We start from the raw sequence: 16,768 nt of genomic DNA, 5'->3' as shown, positions 1-16,768 counted from the left end.
AAATAACTGATCACTGGTCACTGAGCCAGTGAGAGGAAGCAGTAGGACTCTCACTTGGGGCTTTTTAGTCCAAGCCCAGTGTTCTTTCCTCTATCAGTGGAGGACAGTAGTCTCAAGGTGGTCATCTGCTCAGAAGCCCCTATTTCTTCCATACGAACAACGGGAATAGCTGGAGGGAAACTCAGGGATCTGGGGTTTCAGTAGGCCCTGAGAGCAATTTGCAGAAGGACTCAAAGAAATCTGATCCATACCTTAGCCCTGAATCTCAGGAAAGCAAAGGAAACCACTCACCCCTAGACCTTTAGCCAAAGCTATAGCTAGCTACAGAACAGCCTCTGGTCCAGAGAAGTAACTTCAGCTGGTGCAGCACATTCTATGAAGCTGGCCCTTTCCTCAATGACAGTAACCAAGTAGACCAATAGGCAGCAGAAAGCAATGGGAAATCCCATGCTGACTCAGCCTGCCAGGAGTGGTGTGTGCACCTCCCCGCTACCCCCAGTTCCCCTGCTGCCTCCCCCACACTCACGGTTCTGGATGGTGATCTTGCGCTGCCGGTAATCTACGCCCAGCACGGGCTCATTCTGCCCCCGCCGCTGTGCCACAATGCGAACTTCCCGCTGGTTGTCGTTGCAGTCATTGGATGGATCCTGGCCCAGGGATAAAGCTGCCTGGTATGCTGAGAAGAGAGGGCACACTAGAGCCACACAGCACTAGGGGATTCCCGCAAAGAAAGGTGCCCTTTCTGCTCCAGGCATGAGGCATAGTGAAATGTCTCAATTTTTCCCAAGACTATGCATCCCCCGGAACTCTTGTTAATCATGAAAAATTCTGATTCTGGAGGTTTAGAGTGGGATCTGAGATTCTCATTTCTAATATGCTCCCTGGTGTACCAGGTACCACACTTTGAGCAACCAGATTCCTGACCCCCTAAACAGGCCATCATTTGCCAGCTGTATCCCCATCTCCTGCTCCAACTTCCTTTTTCAAAGTCATCCCAGCCTCTCTCTGCTCCAATGGGATTCATCCACCTGCCCTTAAAATATAAGGTCTGAGAGCCATTAAATCTGCCCCTGGCAAATGCCTGCTTCCCTAGCCTCTCCTCCCTGGCCACTTAACCCAGCCATTTTAAGAGTAAACCCCAGGAAACATGCCTCAATTTAGAAAGGAGTCCTTTGGGGACAATGTCAGGTTCATTGGGTGGCTCAGACAGCTCTTGAGGTTCTACTCAAATCATATTGTGAGACATTAGCTCAAGGACTCAAAAAGGTAAAGACCGATGCCTCCCTCTCCCTTGGCTTCTTCTCAGTAAGCTTCTTCCTACCAACAGGGTGTCTGCTTCTATTCTCAAAACGTCCAAAAGGTTAATTGTCTTGGTCCTGACAGTGGGGTGGTTCTGGGGGTTCCTTTGTTCTTTGAGAGAGGTCAGAAATGGATAACCAGGAAAGAGCTCTGATCCAGACAGCACAACCCACATGCCTGGAGCAGTTGTTACTGAAAGGCAGGACCGGCCAATTCTAAGCAGGCGTTGTGCAGCACTAAGAGACTTCCCACAGTGAAGGGGCTGTCTGCAGGGCACTAGAGGGCTTCGTTAGCAGAGGAATGACCATCTCCCTGAAGGCAGACTGAAGAAGGGAATGTAGCAAGGAGCAAGAGGCTTCACAAATGACCATTACTCATTTGTGCTGAGTGTAGAGTCTCCTTGCCTGCATTCTAAGGTTGAGGGGGTGACCAGAGGCGGGTTTGCATCCTCAGCGCAGTGCACTGGCATGGAACCAGGAACGGACTGGGAGGCAGGACTTTCGCCTAATGTCTGAATTTCCTTAAATCTTTTTAGAACAAAGCAGGACAAAAATTTTAAAATAAACTAGTATGTAATCTTGAATACATTATCTCACCTACCTGGGCTCCGTTTGTTTATCTATAAAACAGAGGAACTGCATTAGGTGATCTTTGTGGCTTCTCCTCACTACAAAGATTTGTGATCCTAAATAATCCCTAAACTCTAACCACAGTGTGTCACAGAAGTGTCTGGGACCCACAGAGGGCCAAGGGGGTGAAGATACTCACATGCTGAGTAGTAGTCAAAGATAGGGTCCTTGCAGAAGGACTTGAAGCGCCATGTCACCACCACATCCTGGAGCTGGGCAGAGGTGGTGTAGTCACATTTGAGGATGACAGAGGCAAACAGGGTAACATAGCGTTCTGTGTGCTGGACCGTCACAAGCAAGGACAGGCACCCTGAAGCCAAGAGCAGGAGACAATGCTGAAGGCGACCTATGTCAGTTCATGGGTAAGAAAAGCAATGCAGATGAGTAAAACACACTGCTTGCCCTCCTGCCTGACCCTGGCAGGGAGCTCACAGGCAAAGTCTGGTTTCTTACTCCCCTGGGAAGGCTATGGGTGGGGTGGGGTAGAGAATGTGCTCAGCAGCCTCAGTGGGGCATAGGAAGAATGGAGTGAGGAAAACTCCCAGGAACTCACAGTGCATTAACAGTGATGATACAGCTCACTATTTCAATACAATTCGATAAAAGAATTGTATCAAAATAAGGCCACATTGGTACTGGAGTAACACTGCTCATATATTTTGTTTCTTCACCTCGTTTCTCTTCTTAAAATGATTTCCCATTTCCTAAGGATAAATTTTAAGCTCCAAGACCAGGCCCACGAAGCCCGTTAGTTCTGCCTGCTGCCCATCTCGTCTGCCCCATGTCCCTTCACGCCCCATCTCCCACCAGAGGCGTCAGCCATTCTGAACCTGCTTCAGTCCTTCCCATGCTAAGACCGTTCTCTTCTCTAGGTGCGGCTCTCTCAGGCTGGAGCACTCTTCCATATTACATGCCACTGCTCCATTCTCTTCCCTGGGCTAATTATGATTCACTGCAATCTCCACCTCCTGGATTCATGCGATTCTCCTGCCTCAGCCTCTTGAGTAGCTAGGATTACAGCCACCTACTACCACGCCTGGCTAATTTTTGTATTTTTAGTAGAGACGGGGTTTCACCATGTTGGCCAGGCTGGTCTTGAACTCCTAACCTTAAATGATCTTAACCACCTGCCTTGGCCTCCCAAAGTGCTGGAATTTCAGGTGTGAGCTACCACACCTGGCCTGAACCACCACACCTGGCCTTCTTTTTTTTTTTTTTTTTTTTTTTTTGAGATACAATCTTGCTCTATTGGCCATGCTAGAGTGCTGAGGCACAATCATGGCTCACTGCAACCTTGACCTCCTGGGTTCAAGTTATCCTCCTGCCTCAGCCTCCCAAGTAGCTGGGACTATAGGCATGCATCACCATGCCTAACTTTTAAAATTTTTAGTAGAGATGAAATCTCACTATGTTGCTCAGGCTGGTCTTGAACTCCTAATCTCAAGCAATCCTCCAGCCTCAGCCTCCCGATGTGCTGGAGTTATATGTGTCAGCCGCTGCACCCAGTGATAGACTTAAATTTCGAACAAAGTTCCAGGAGATGCTGATTCTACTGCTCTGAGGACCTACTTTGAGAACCATTGGTGTAGACTCTGTTTAAAACACACACACACACACACACACACACACACACACACACACGCTTTAGGCTCAAATATAGCTGGGCTCAAATTAAACTTTAATACTTACTTGAACTTTGGACAAGTTATTTACTCTCTCTAAGCTTGTTTCTGAGCCATGAATGGAGATGATGATAGTGCTAGCCTCATCAGGTCCTTGCAAGAATGCAATGAGATAATCCACTGCTGGTTCTTGGCATGAAGCCTGGTATATACGCTACCACGTTAGTGATGGTGTTTGAGTCTCTTCTCTTTTTCTCCTTATTATAAGGGCCAAGGAGCAAAACGTTGGAGTTGGGGTTTTCTGCAACAGAGTTTTCAAGTGGAGCCACCTTCATTTTGACTGAGTTTCTCCCACAGACAAAACAAATATAGTCATTATCTTATAGAGCAGTTGGTGGGCCTGTCTCGAAGGCTAGAATCACATGATTCTTGGGTCCTGCCTGACCTACTGGTCACAGCCCTTATAAGACTGTCCTCTTAAACTTCTAATCGGCACCTGCATCTGGGTTCCTCATCCATAGAAAGACAGCTGAATGCTGTTCAGGACAGGCACTCACAGAAATGACCTGGTGACCTATTTCCAGGACTGGGCTGTGATGCAGATGCCCCATGACAGATGTGCTTGATAGAGGCTCTGCAGCAGTGCAGGGGAGAGCTGTGGGCAGGAAGACTTCATGAAAGGAAGAGATTTAACCTAGGCTCCAAGAAGCGGGTAGGATTAAGATTACACACGAGAAGTAGGAAGAAGGCAGAGAAACTCACGGTTTCAGTAAGCAAGAATGGAGGGAGCAAAGAGCCTTATCAGGAAGGGGCAGTTACCTGGGCAACCTGGAGCAAACCAATCTAGCTGTGTCTCCAGCTTTATGGAAGACAAGGAGACAAATAAGGCAGGGCTGGTGGTGGTGAATTGGAAGTGGGTGATGGGGTGAAGTCTAAATCACATTCCAGTGTCAATTTTTAATCTATGGATCATCACTGAAGTCTTTTCTGAAGAACAGTAATAGGGTGAAAGTGGTGTTTTTAGGAATATGGACAACTTACCCACTCAACTGTAAACCAAAAAATATCATTTAAAAATACACTTTGAGTAGTTTTGGGGAAAACAGCTGCTGTCTTCATAAGCTATAGATTCCCAGAAATCAGGCCAATTAGAATGGAAGGGCCAGTGACCAACATCTCAAGTCTAACCTGGATTATTTCTTAATCTAATTTTCGGTTCTTTTTCCTCCTCTCTGACCACCCCTTTCTTTTTTGTTTTTGTTTGTTTTCTTCCAGAACTGACCTGAAACAGACCTCGGAGATCTCACCAACCAGTTTTATCTGAACAGTAGAAACAGCCACAGATAAGATTTTCACATTGAATAGAATGCCATTGTCAACACTGGCTTATTTTGTTACATAACACACGTACTGATGAGAAGAAAGAGGAAAACACTGATTTATGGTCTAAATAAAATCTTAGGTTCAACAGCGTCTTAAAATATATACTATATGTGATTCCTGGGAGAAGATTAGCTGTGTTTGCTTCCTATATAACAAATCTGAGGCTTAGAAATTTAAGTGACTTGTCTGTGGTCATTTATTTTCTAAGACGGTCAGAGTAGAGATTCTGTTCCTGAGCAGTGTCCTTGCCTCAGCTTGGCTATTCTTTAAATAAAAGATAGTTGGTATTCAGAAGTTTGCAAATAACCGGATCTGGGGGCCAGGCTATAATTAAATATAATTGGTGCAGTCACTCTGACACAGTGAAATAAAGAACATGTAGGCTTTTTATTTGCCTAAATGATAATTTGACATGAATAGCCATTTACTCAACACTCTAGTCATCATTATTTGTATAGAGGTAGAGCTTTTGGGAGCAGGGAGGCCAGGTTTGCTGGGAGTCAGAAAAGGGAATTTGGTTTGAGTCAGAGGTCGCTGTGGGGTAGCTTTGAAGATTGCAGAATCTGACATCTTTGAGGTGCGGAAATGGAGAGAAAGGTGATCGCTCAGCTCCCCTTCCATGAATGCCCTCATTGTGGGCAGACCACAGCTGGGGTGACACAGCTCACCTTTACCAACGTCAGCACTGACTTTGCTGCTTGGGTACTCTTTTACCTTCTCTTCCATTTCATCCCTGTGTGAATAGCAAGCCTTGATATCTACCATGTTTGACAACTTCTGGCCATCTTGAGCTCACTCACACTCTCTCCAGGGATCTGCCAGCCCCACAGCATCCTGCATAGACCTCAAACCTCCACCCCCTGCTCTCTCTCTCTCTCTCTCTCTCTCTCTCTCTCTCTCTCTCTCTCTCTCTCTCTCTCTCTCTCTCTCTCTCTCTCTCTCTCACACACACACACACACACACACACACACGAAGAGTTCTGGGAGAAGAGGTACTGAACAACCCAGCACTCTTCTCCCATCTTCTCAGTGGTTGCTGCTGGCCCTCAGCATCTATTATGTACCAGGTGATGTACATTCTTTGTCTCTGATTCTCACAAACTCCCTCAGCTGGGCAACAGCCCTGCTCATCTATGTGGGCAAAAGTTCAGAGTATAAGCTACACCCCCACGGGCCCAACATCACATACCTAAAAAGTGTCAGCGTCAAAATTTGAACTTGGGCCTTGCTGACACGAAATCCCAACTTTTCCCAGGCAGGCAAGCTTAATCTTCCAAAGTAGAAGTGAGGCACCAGGCTCTTAAAAAGTAGGTGGATTTTCCAGATTGGAAGGGAAAGAAAGGCAGTAGCAGAACAGCCCATCTCAAAGGGAAAAATCCCCCCACTTTCTTTTCCTATATCCTCTAACTTCTCTGTAAATCTAACCACACTGGGCATGCACAGAACTAAAGAGGTAGAGTTTTCAAGGAGGGACCCAAAGCAGCAGAATCAGGCTGAAAATATGAACAGGATCAAAAAGAGAAATGCCCTGATTGTAGTCATCCTGGTTGCAACTTTGCTCTTTCAAGCTTACTGTAAGTTTTCAAATTCTTAAAATTTTTTCTATTCTTAAATTTCCTTTATCCTGTGGCATTTTCTCCTCCCCTGTTCATTGACTCCTAATTTCTTAGCTGTCTCTATCGTTTTCTCTTAAAAACATTAATCTAGAGCCTGACTCCCTGAGTTCAGATGCTGTCTCCACTCCCTACCGGCTGAGTGGTAATGTGATAGAAATAGCAGTTAATTAAACACTCTAGTCAACATTAGTTGCTGGGGGTCAGAAAAGGAAGTTGGGTTAGTCAGAAGCTGGCATAGCAAGTTATTTTCAAATGATTGTTTTCCTTTGTATGCAAAACTGAGATGATAATAATACCTGCCTCATAGGGTTGTGGTGAGCATAAAGAAGTTCTCCATTCAGCAAAGAACTGGGCATATAGTAGACATTCAATAAACACTGGCTATCATTTGTATCATTTGTACTTGTCTTGACTACTTTAGGAGTTCCAGATCCACTGAGACCAGCATGTAAAAGCATTTTTTAAAAATGATACAAGTGTAAACTATCATGATTGTCTTCTCTTTGCAAAATGAGTTGGTGCCTCAAAAGCTTCCAAAGTTTCGTACCTTTGTACCCTGACAAACTCATTCACAGCTTCCCCTGCTCTGTGAAAGAAGGGAAGGAGACCTATCACATAAGTAGAAAGGAAACTTCAGATGAGATATCAGAGCTCATGGGAAGGAGAGAAAGGGAAGGGGATTCTCTGTTTCCCACCATCAGGTACTTTCCAAGGCCAGGCTGCTGTGCTGAGTGGGGACTACCATCCTACTCTAAAACAGAAGGAAGCATCAATGAGGGCAGAGTATCTTTACAACTAAATGCCATCTGTTCCTAAATACGTGCACATCTTTGCACATTTTTTTTTCTTCCACATTTCTTGTGTAGTATTAGATTGGGCAAGAAGAAGTTTTAGTTTCTAGAAGATACTCACACAGAATAGAAATGTAGGCATATATTTTAAAGTATTTTTAAAATTAAGAACTGTTTTGAAGGACTAAATGGCCCTTCCTCTCCTTTCCCATGAAGGGGACTGCTTGGAAGGGATGGTAGGCAGGGAGGAGAGTCAGGTCTTTGCTGGCAAGGGGCAGTGGCCTGGGACTGATGCTAATGGGAGTTCTTGATTTCCTGAGTGTTTTCCAGGCATACAGGCACCCTGACTCCATGCAGCAGGTTAACAAAATGCACACAGGTTCAGTCCTATCAGAGTTTATGTCTGAGCAGGCTATCTCACCAAGCATATTTACTATCAGTCCTTATTACATTTCCTCAGATAACAGTGCAAATATGAGAGGAATCAAGGAGAAGAGGGACTTGGTATGGATAAGAAGGAACAAGACAAGAACAAGAGGCAATAGTCATAAACAAGAAGGAAAGGATAGGGAGAGCTGAGAGAGACAGAGACCAGGAAAGCAGATGGGTTGGGGGAGGAATGAGTCTAGGTATTGTGTGTTTAACCAAGGTCTGGCATGCAACACTCAACAGTGCAGCCTCCCCTGAGAAGGAAAGTGCTATATGCTGAGCACTTACTATGTTGTTTGACATGGTATTAGGTGTTTTATTATACATTATCTTATTTAAACTTTGCAGGAAACTGATGAGATAAGCTTTACTTTATCTCAATTTCATTGATGAGGAAAATTCCGAGAGATTAAGTAATTTGCTTACGGCCACGCAGCTAGTAAATAGCAAAGCTGGATTTAAAGCTGGACCTCCACTACACTACCATATCTTCTGGATAAGTTTTCTAAATGATTGAGATTTAACCCTCTGAGGAATATTCACACATTTAAGGGACATTCACAAATTTATTTTAATCATTTTGTACAGAAACCCTTCTTTCCTTTGTTTGTTAATACAAAATAAATAAGTGAGCCACTTCAAACAGTGGAGAGGGGTATCAAGTAAAAAGTTCCTCCTTGCTCACCATGAATTTCACTTTCCAGAGGTACTGCTATTGATCATTTGGTCTACATCCCTTCACATCTTTTCTTATGCTGTTTCCTTAAAAAATTAATCATATTATGTACATTGATTTGTGACTTTTTCTTCAAAGTAATGATATATTGTATATCAATATATGCAGATCTAATTTTTTTTTTGGTAACTGCATGAACAGTTCACTCTATCAATGAGCCTCTTTTATTTACACATTTACCAAATGATGGACATTTAGGTTGGTTCTGATTTTTAAGTATTACAGGCAATGCTGACATGAGTTACTGAAATTAATATGTTTATATAAGTACATCTTCACATGCATTCTTTTATTCTAGTAGAATATATTTCTCAAAGTGAGCTAAAGGGAATAAGCCCTTTCTATTTGAATGGATACTTCAGGAAAGAAATATATTTTCCCATAAATAGTGAGTGACAGTCCCATGCTTCATCACAACCTATTCAAAAGAGGAAAATATCAATCTTAAAATTTTTTTAAGTCAAATAAATATCCACTCAGGTGGTTTGAACTTAACATCCCTTTGATTACCGGGGGAGAGGCCAAGACCTGGTTGACAGGCACATGCTCGGAGTTTCCCAAAGTCATTGACCCAGGTTAGTGACTCATGTCTCCATACACTAATCTCAGAGCATATGCAAATTTGGGCACCACCAGAACACACACATTCATTCATTTATTGAGTATCCACTCTGAGCCAGACACTAGTAGCAAATAAGAGAGAAGGGTCTCTGCACTCTTCGAACTTGTGCTCCTGGTAGGAGATTCAATGAAGAACAGGAAAACACACAGACAAAGTAGTTCCTGTCATGGATGAGTTTTACATTATTAATCAGAAACTACAGGAACACTGAATATTAAATCTTACTCCTGTACAATAAGGGACTTAAACAGACACATGTATCCAAATGCTCCTGATAGTTCTTCTTGGTTGTTTCAAATTCTAAATCAAGCCCAAAATCTAAATCATCATCCTTTCATATAAACTTGGGCTTCTCTCATGTTTCCCATCTCCATGAATGGAAAAGACCAAAAACTAGGAAGGAATCATCCTGGTATCTCTTTCTCCTTCACTCTTCATATACAGTCTGATATGATTTGGCTGTGTCCCCATCCAAAGCTCATCTTGAATTGTAGTTCCCATAATCCCTGTATGTCGTGGGAGGGACCAGATGGAGACACTTGATTTTGGGGTGGTTTCTCCCATCCTGTTTCTGTGATAGTGAGTGAATTCTCACAAGATCCAATGGTTTTATAAGGATCTTCCCCCTTCATTGGGCACTCATTTCTCTCTCCTGCCACCATGTGAAGAAGGATATGTTTGCTTCCCCTTCTGCTATGATTATAAGCTTCCTGAGGCCACCCCAGCCCTGCAGATCTGTGAGTCAATTAAATCTCTTTCCCTTATAAATTATGCAACCTCAGGCGGTTCTTTAAAGCAGCGTGAGAAGGGACTAATACACAGTCTATCAGCAGATTGGGTTTATTTAACTCTGAAATATTTCCAGAATCTCTCTCTCTCTCCAATTTCAGTACTATCCTAGCACAAGCTACTATAACGCCCAGCTTCCATACCACCTGTACTTAGCTAGTACTGTACTCATGCCTATACTGGTGCTCCCTGCCAAGTGGATTCCACATTGCTGTTAGTCTCCCAATTCCTCTTCCTTAAAAAGCTCTACCACTATCCATTGCTGTTAGGATAAACACAAAACCTCCTACCATGACCCATGAAGCCATGCACATCTGACCCTACCCACTCCTCTGGCCTTAACTCCACCACTCTTCCTGGGGCTTCCTTCACTCAGTCAAACTAACTCAGTCAATCTCCCCCACACACTAAGCTCCTATCCAGCACTCTTGCACATGCTATTACTTTGGTTTGGATTGATCATGCCTCAGTACTCAAGCATCATCCCTTCAGGGAGGGCGTCCTGACTGAGCAAAATCCATCTACTCAGTGCTCTTGTGGTACCTTGTATCCTTCCTTCCTGGTCTTGTCACAGTTGTACTTCTACATTCACTTGAATCCCCTTTAGACAATAAGCGCCACGGGGGTCAGGGCCATGATTGCTTTTGTTTGCTAGCACAGTGTCTTGCACCTAGTGGACATTAAACATTTGCTTAACAAAAGAACAGATACATTCATGCAAGATAGACTAAATTGCTTGGAACAAATTATAAATGCCCTAAAATTTCAGAAAAATGGTTAACATTAACCATGTCTAGTATGGCCAGACAAAAAGCAAAAAAGAGGGTGTGTGTTGTGGGTACAAGGCTTCCAAAGTCATGAGCCCAGAATTAGTTGGCCTTGAATTTCAAAGAGCTTTAGCCCACTCTCATAAGCTATAGGGATCTAATGGAGCTTCTTTGGATGGAAAATTAAAATAAGAGTGGGGGTGATTAAGTCGTTGGGTAGGTTAACCTATCATCTGCATAGAGAATGGTTGGAAGTAGACAGAGAAGTAGCAGGACTAGATGCAAGAAGATGCTTAAAGTAGACTAGTATAAGAATTGTCACCTAAAATAGAAAAGAAGGGGCAGATCCTGGGACTAAGTAACAGAACTTGGTGATTAACTGGTTATGAGAAAATCAAAGTCAAAACTGCTTTCCTTTGATTCCACCTTTTCCCAAGAGTTGCAGAATGGGAGATCTAGAAAGAATTGGGGACATTGTCAGAGTCTTCTCAAGTCTTCATTTATTTTTGAGAAGGAGTTTTGCTCTTTCATCCAGGCTGAAGTGAAGTGACACAATCTCGGCTAACTGCAACCTCTGCCCCCTGGGTTCAAGTGATTCTCCTGCCTCAGCCTCCTGAGTAGCTAGGATTACAGGCACCTGCCACCATGCCTGGCCAATTTCTGTATTTTTAGCAGAGACAGGGTTTCACCATGTTGGTCGGGCTGGTCTCGAACTCCTGACCTCAAATGATCCACCTGCCTTGGCCTCCCAAAGTGCTGGGATTACAGGCATGAGCCACCAAGGACTTCATAATACATTATTATGGTAGTAATAATTTATTTCATTATAGTGTACAGGTAATCATCCAGCATCTTGTTTCACTGCATTATTATTGGGGCAAGATGTTTAAACATTAGCATTTATTTAGACATCCAGGAAGTAGTCACCTGTTTCTATTTCTGTATACCAGAATTCAATTAAACAAAACAAACCTGCTCTACAGTATGAAATAGGAGAGAGAGAAATGGAAAAAGGGTGAAGACACCAGGGTTCTGGTCCCAGTTCTCCAGCTAACTCCACTATGTCAACCTGAAACACATGACTTCCCTGGGTCCGCATTTCCTTGTCTGTAAAACTGGCTAGGAGGGGAAGATAAAGGCTGAAAGTGATTTCCACCTGTGTTCAACAGAATGCTGGGATTCTGGGTAGGTACTTCAGGAGCTCCCAAGGAGGCAAGGGAGCAGCAGTTGAGTGGACAGTCTCCCATCCACCACCCATACCCCCTTACCCTGAGATATATTAGGGAACTTTATAAGATTTCATTAAGTCTACAGTATGGTCATACCTCCACCCCCACCACCCTGGAAAAATTACTGGTCTAGATGCTGTCTCTCTAAGGATATTATTACTTAGCAGTCAGCTGTTTGATATCCCAAAGAATGATAATACAAGCTGATAGCTCTGTGGATCTGTAAGTTGACACCACACAATGATGTTAAAAAAAATTCACAAGAGCACAAATGACACACATCCTTTTCGAATTTGGGAGGGGTCAAGCAGGACACTAAACTTTAATTCTAAGAATAAACTTTGATATTGGATGAAGGCAACCAGAGCTATTGGCCAATAATGGTACTTACTTTAGTCTTATTTTAATGTTTTAAGGAATAAATATTCACATATCACTTGTGCATTAAAAGTGTATTTATTTCATTTTTTTTTTTCTAGATAGCATCTCACTCTGTCACCCAAGCTAGAGTGAAGTGGCGAGATCTCAGCTCACTGCAACCTCCAACTCTTGGTTCAGGTGATTCTCCTGATTCAGCCCTCCAAGTAGCTCGGAATACAGGTGCATACCACCACACCCAGCTATTTTTGTTTTTTTTGTAGAGATAGAGTTTCACCATGTTGGCCAGGCTGGTCTTGAATTTCTGACCTCAAGTGATCCACTCACTTTGGCCTACCAAAGTGCTGGGATTACAGACATGAGCCACCGCATCCAGTCCCAAAAGTGTATTGATTTCTGAAGAAAAAACTTTCAGAGAGTCACACACACATGCACCTCTGACAACTGATGTCTATATAGCTCAGAGCACAAGGACTGTGACAATATCACAAGACTCCCTGATCTCAGAGGCTTCATTAGGGGCTCCAAGCCACAGTGAACAGCAAGTACCTAAATATGACACAATTTTACCACTGCCTCACACTTTGTAATTGTGGGAACTTGGAGGCTAATCAGAGAATTGGGTTGACTCTTCTTTGGAGAAAGGAGGGATCACAGTGATGGACCAAAACAAACACACCCTAGTTCAGGGTTTTCCAAAGTGCATATTGCAGTTTGCAGGAGGTTTTGAGAAAATCAACTTACAGGGTGTTTATATTTAATATTGTTAATGTGGGGTTGATTTTTAAATGAATTTTAATATCAGTAAGGTAATATGTAATATCAATTGTTATTATTTTATTCAACTCAGTAATACAATTTTTGTGATCATTTTGCTTCCATTTTAGAAACTCTATATATGTGCACACATGTCACAAGGTACTTGGATCTTTCTGGGAGCTGTGAAAAAAAATGGGAAAGCACTGCTTTGGTAGATAGTGAGAGCAAGAGAAGAAGCTTGATCTTCAATTTGATCTTGACAGACACTTTGGGAAGTTTGGCTTAAAAATTAAGGAAAAGGTGGGGGTAGGAGAGAAGGACTTATGCCCTGTATTTCCTGAGTGAAGATGACACACACATACCTCTGACAACTGATCTCTACATAGCTCAGAGCACAGGACTGTGACATCACAAGACTCTCTAACCTCAGAAGCTTCGTTAGGGGCCCCAAGCCACAGTGAACAGCAAGTACCTAAATATGACACAATTTTACTACTGCCTCACACTTTGCAATTGTGGAAACTTGGAGGCTAATCAGAGAATTGGGTTGACTCTTTTTAGAGACAGGAGGGATCACAGTGATGGACCAAAACAAACACACCCTAGTTCAGGGTTTTCCAAAGTGCATATCGCAGTTTGTAGTGAGGCACAGACACTGTGCTCAACCTTAATCCACGCAGCAATAATTGGCCTTATTGGTGGGGGGGCACTGGCAGTTGGCTTGTCAAGAATTTCACCTGTTTTCTAGATGAAGGCAGTTTAAGTAATCCATCTGAAGTCACAACTAGTAAGAGGCAGATTCCGAATTCCAACGTGATAATCACCTGTTATTATAGTTCACATTTTCTTAGCCATAGAGGAAGGAGGAAGAGAGAAACTTGTTCACTTAAAGTTAGCTTTAAACAATCCTACTTGGCTCTAATTCATGACTACTATTATCACCCTGGCTAATATTGAGTAAGCTTTCCCTCACTTTGTTCAGGCAGTCTATTAAGTGCTTTAAAACCTTTATTTCACTTAATCCTCACAAAAGCTTTATGAGATATGTGCTATAATCATTGTTATATACTGGAAGCTTTGAACAGTTCACAAACAGTTCAGTGTCTAGCATCACATAAACATCATTGATGTAAACCACATTAAATAGCTGAACGTAGTTTATTTACATTCCTACACATCGGAAAACTATCTGCCGAAATAGCTATTTCCCCTCCAAGTGTTGGAGTCAAACAGTTGAAATATCAATTTCTCAACAATAAAGTGAAAGTGAGTTTAGAGGTTTGCTTAGGATTACGAAGTTTTAATTCTGGGGATAGAATACCCAGGGGCAGAGGTGGGAGCAGAACTCTACTTTTCTAAAAAGGTAGCTCAAGCAGCTTCAGAAATCCCCAGCTGTTGTGAAGTTTGAGATGAGCATGTGAGGCACAGGAGAGACGACTGTGCAAAGCTGTGGGATTTTTATAAATTTGCATTCATAGCCGAAGCTGGTGATTAGTGAAATTTTGGATATAAATTGAGGTGAGGTTTGAGGTTTGATCTGTTTCCCTGTGCATTATGAGTATTCAACATCTAGTCTTATCAACTTCAGACAGTTTATAGGACCTATATCCTGCAGAAAACCTTGTAAGCCAGAGGGGCTTGGGGATATTAGTTTTCTAGTTTCCCTACCCTTTTGCAAGCCCCTCTCTCTTTTACTCTCAGCATTACCCTTAAGTTATTGTAGAATCCTGTCTGAATGAGATTTGATTATAGCTGAGCAATTCTTCTGTCTTATCAAGCTTGTAAAAAGAACATTCTGCCTACACACCTTCATATTGCATCTGTTCCCAACCTAAAAACACAAGAGTCAAATTGGTCTGTGAGCAAACTCTAAGTTGACCTTCCACTGACAAATCAGAGGTAACAGGGTGGCTATTCCTAAAGGGAGGGGATGGGTAAAATGAAATCAAACAGGGTGGAGCTTCCAAGGGAAGTTATACATTCTTGTTTGCAAAATCACACCTACATCCTAATTGGAAAAAAGTGGAAAGAGCCTGCTCATTCTGCCCCTCAGCTATCCTTTCCTGCCTGGTTTCACTCGTGCAAATACACACGAGTCAGATTTCCAAGACACACACCGAGATACACAAATTCATGTTTTCCAAAGTAGAGAGGAGATTGGTGTGGAGGGTAAAAGACTGAAGCCTGAGAGGGTAGATGGTTGGACATCTGATGGGGGATGAGCAAGGGGTAAAGTTAGGCCAGTGATGGGATACAATGAGAGTAGAAAAGTGACATTGAACATGGTTAGCACAGAGGCACACGTGGTCCTGCACAATAGATTCAGATTCCGGCCAAACATTGCTTTATATACTGAGGACATACAACCTCCTAGAAATGAAATATATGCACTTCTGGGCCAGTATGGTTGTCACCATATCAGATGAAAGGAAAAAGTAATTAGAAATTTTTGAGCTTTTACCCCGATCAGTTCAGCTTCAGAGATCAAGAAGTGCCTAATGACTGCAGGAAGGGAAGCTCAAAGGCTTCAGGTTTCTTAGTTGCATCTGTTTGGGAAGAGCCTGGGCTAATAAAAGAGGAAAGCAACAGGTTCCCAGAGGCAGAAACCCGATCCGGTCCCCGCACCTCCTTGCGCCCATGACAAGCGCCACCAGAGCCCGGCTCAGGCCTCCACTGCCCTGCCCGCGGCCAGCTCTGCAAGGCCAGGCCACAATGGCTTCCTGTCTCCTTGGGCCCAGGGTGGATGCCAGTTTTCCAAGGCTCACCTGCTGGGAGCCAGGTGCAGAGCAGCAGCCAAAGCGCGGGCAGTTTGGGCCACGCCATACCGCCCCTTCTTTGGCCTTTTCAGCTCAGGGGCTTCGGGGCATTGCGTCTTTCTTCATCAGATGCCGCCCCAGGACGCACCACCTTCTCCAAGGAACGCCTCGGGTTTCCCCTCACTTCAGCTGAGCGCAGAAGGAGGGTCCGCGCTGGTCTCCGGGCAGGTGCCGCCCGGTTAGTCCCTACCTGCGGCCCTCCCAGCGGCTCCGCCTCTGGCCCGGCGCGCCACCGTTTCCTGCTCCGCCCCCGGCTCCCGGGGGACCGCGGCTACCTTCCCTACCTGCCGCCGCCACCTGCTCGCTGAACTTTCCACTTTCCTCCAGAAGTTCTAGGGAAATCTCACCCCCTGCAAATTTATCCCCATCTCCTTCTAGAATTATGTGGATATAACTTTCCTGGGTGCGTTTCCTGCGTTATACTTCCATTCTTTTGTAAATACTTGCAAAACATTGTTTCACTAAAAACACAGTAATATGAAGTTTACAGGTAATGTCTGTTCAGATTTTCTAGAAACCAAAGATTCGTTTCTAAGCCAGGTGCAGTGGCTCACGGCCTGTAATCCCAGCACTTTGGGAGGCGGAGGCGGGTGGATCACCTGAGGTTAAGAGTTCAAGACCAGCCTGACCAACAGGGCGAAACCCGTCTCTAATAAAAATGCAAAAAAGCCCCTGTAATCCCAGCTACTCAGGAGGCCGAGGCAGGAGAATTGCTTGAACCTGGGAGGCCGAGGTTGCAGTGAGCAGAGATGGCACCACAGCACTCTAGCCTGAGTGACAGAGCAAAACTCTGTCTTGAAAATAAAATAAAATAAAGATGTGTTTCTTTCTTTTTTTTTTTTTGTGACGGAGTTTCGCTCTTGTTACCCAGGCTGGAGTGCAATGGCGCGATCTCGGCTTACT

The 16,768-nt window shown here is 43.8% G+C and overlaps 1 protein-coding gene and 1 long non-coding RNA gene across 2 annotated transcripts in view; one reads left to right on the top strand and one right to left on the bottom strand.

Annotated features, from left to right (window-relative positions):
• LOC108588512 (uncharacterized) overlaps positions 1-6,942 on the top strand; it is a 45,119-nt gene extending 38,177 nt beyond the window's left edge. The window contains exon 4 of the long non-coding RNA XR_001907435.4: positions 4,826-6,942. This is a non-coding gene — a long non-coding RNA (uncharacterized LOC108588512). The remainder of the gene's footprint in view (positions 1-4,825) is intronic.
• ILDR1 (immunoglobulin like domain containing receptor 1) overlaps positions 1-16,083 on the bottom strand; it is a 39,870-nt gene extending 23,787 nt beyond the window's left edge. Inside the window, exons 1-3 of the mRNA XM_002758744.6 lie at positions 15,815-16,083; positions 2,068-2,238; positions 527-676 (exon numbers count right to left, since the gene is read on the bottom strand). Of these exons, the coding sequence (XP_002758790.3) occupies positions 527-676; positions 2,068-2,238; positions 15,815-15,872 (379 nt within the window). The 5' untranslated portion in view covers positions 15,873-16,083. The remainder of the gene's footprint in view (positions 1-526; positions 677-2,067; positions 2,239-15,814) is intronic.
• Between the last annotated feature and the right edge of the window lie 685 nt (positions 16,084-16,768).

This window comes from Callithrix jacchus, chromosome 15, assembly GCF_049354715.1.
Source record: "Callithrix jacchus isolate 240 chromosome 15, calJac240_pri, whole genome shotgun sequence".
NCBI lineage: Eukaryota > Metazoa > Chordata > Mammalia > Primates > Cebidae > Callithrix > Callithrix jacchus.
This window is presented reverse-complemented; position numbering and strand designations above follow the sequence as displayed.